Source organism: Helianthus annuus, chromosome 1 (assembly GCF_002127325.2).
Source record: "Helianthus annuus cultivar XRQ/B chromosome 1, HanXRQr2.0-SUNRISE, whole genome shotgun sequence".
Lineage (NCBI taxonomy): Eukaryota > Viridiplantae > Streptophyta > Magnoliopsida > Asterales > Asteraceae > Helianthus > Helianthus annuus.
In genome coordinates, this window is record NC_035433.2 from 68,513,323 (window position 1) to 68,515,012 (window position 1,690).

Here is a 1,690-nt window from a genome sequence, read left to right on the forward strand (position 1 = left end):
CTCTTGTTATCTCCTATCTCAACCTCTAAGGGCATAGATAATTTCGTCAATACAAATGAAGGATATCGAATAAATCCATGTGAAAAAAAGGATTTATTCGTACCCGTATAAAATAATACACGTGCAGGAATCGAGTTTATTGCGAATATACCTGAGACCACATCGGGTTCTGTTGTCGCTTCAGCCGCTGTTAGTTGGAAGGACCTGGCCTTCGCCTTCGAAGTTTCCGTTGGGAATTCTTTGGTGTCTTTCTTTCCAACCAAGTCCGGACATTCGGACTTTTTATGGCCTGGTTGGTAACACTTGTAGCAAACGGAGACCTTTTTCCGAACATAACGACGCGGTGTGCCCCGTCTTCCCGCATATGGGACACGGTTTGTCTTTGAAGCGGCACTCACCCTTGTGCCCCTTTCCACATACTTTGCAACTCGGCGATCCACCCTTCGCATCCGTCTTCTTCACCGACTCAGTCGTTCGAGCCTTCTTTGTAGGGCTCGGGTTAACTTCCACTACCCTTCGTTCACCCCGTTCTATTTGCTTTTTAAGTTCGATTTCTCTTTCCCGAGCCGTATTTATGATCTCGGTGAGCGTCTCATACTTGGAAGGAGTCATGAATTCCCGATACTCAGCGCTTAACATATAATAATAATAATAATAATAATAATAATAATAATAATAATAATAATATATTTTCTGCTCCTCCGTAGTCACTAGCTCATCATAGAACCTCAGCTTAGCCATGAATATACCCGTGATTTTATCAATCGTTTCACCCCTTTGCCTTAACTGGATGAACTCCTCCTTGATTCTGTTAATGACCGCCTTGGGACTGTGATGTTTAAGGAATGGTACCTTAAACTCGTCCCATGTCATGGCCCTTGCCGCTTCAGTTCCGATCTCTTTCTTTTTGTTATCCCACCAGTCTTTGGCTTGACCCCTCAACTGACCCGTTCCGTAAGCCACAAAATCGCTCACGTCGCAGTGGGTCCTCTCAAATACCCCTTCAACATCGCTTAGCCATCTTTGGCATATTATCGGGTCAACCTACCCGTTGTAAATTGGCGGTTTACACGCCATAAACTCTTTGTATGAACAACCCTTACGTTCTCTGGATTTTTCTTTCATAAGGTTGACATTGTCATCCAACCTTTTAACCCACTCCTCAACTAACGACAGCACTGTATTTTGATTTTTGTCTATGAAACTGGATAGACTACTCTCAATTGCCTTCCCTACTTCTTCGGCAATTACCTCTTTCATCTGTTCGGTGACCGTCGGCACCGAATCATTGTTACCTCTTTCCGTCATCTTGAAACTGAAATGTTTATATCAATTGTTAAACATTTCGTTTATAACATATACTTTATTTACTTTGGTTTAGCCAAGTTCATAACTTGCTTTGACCGTTCTCTTTTTGTGCACTTTCCAGGTTTGAGTGTGTTGACACATTCTTCCCTTGCATATTAATTCACATCCCTTTTTCTCACATATGATAAGATCTACTAAAATAACTAATTCTTACCGGATGATTGATCAAGCTTGAACCGAACACACTTTGTTGACAACCTTGAGCTTTGATTACCAACTTGTAACACTCATCTCATTTTTTTTTATTTACATAAAAGACGCATTTTCGAAAGAAATACTTAATTTCCTATTGAAAGATCAAAACGGAAATATTCATAACAAC

General features: G+C 40.9%; 1 protein-coding gene across 1 annotated transcript; it reads right to left on the reverse strand.

Annotated features, from left to right (window-relative positions):
- Nucleotides 1–282: 282 nt before the first annotated feature.
- Nucleotides 283–1,308, reverse strand: LOC110895824. Its single transcript, XM_022143220.1, has 3 exons — nt 1,135–1,308; nt 728–1,044; nt 283–631 (listed from the first exon to the last, which is right to left on the reverse strand). Exons 1-3 carry the CDS (start codon nt 1,306–1,308, stop codon nt 283–285), a joined length of 840 nt encoding a protein of 279 aa, XP_021998912.1.
- Nucleotides 1,309–1,690: the final 382 nt, after the last annotated feature.

Coding starts and splice junctions, on each gene's coding strand:
- LOC110895824 (XM_022143220.1), bottom strand. CDS start 1,308: ATGACGGAAAGAGGTAACAATGATTCGGTGCCGACGGTCACCGAACAG. Junction 1,045..1,134: donor TTAAAAGGTTGGATGACAAT/GTCAACCTTATG, acceptor TACAACGGGTAG/GTTGACCCGATAATATGCCA. Junction 632..727: donor ATATTCATGGCTAAGCTGAG/GTTCTATGATGA, acceptor TTATATGTTAAG/CGCTGAGTATCGGGAATTCA.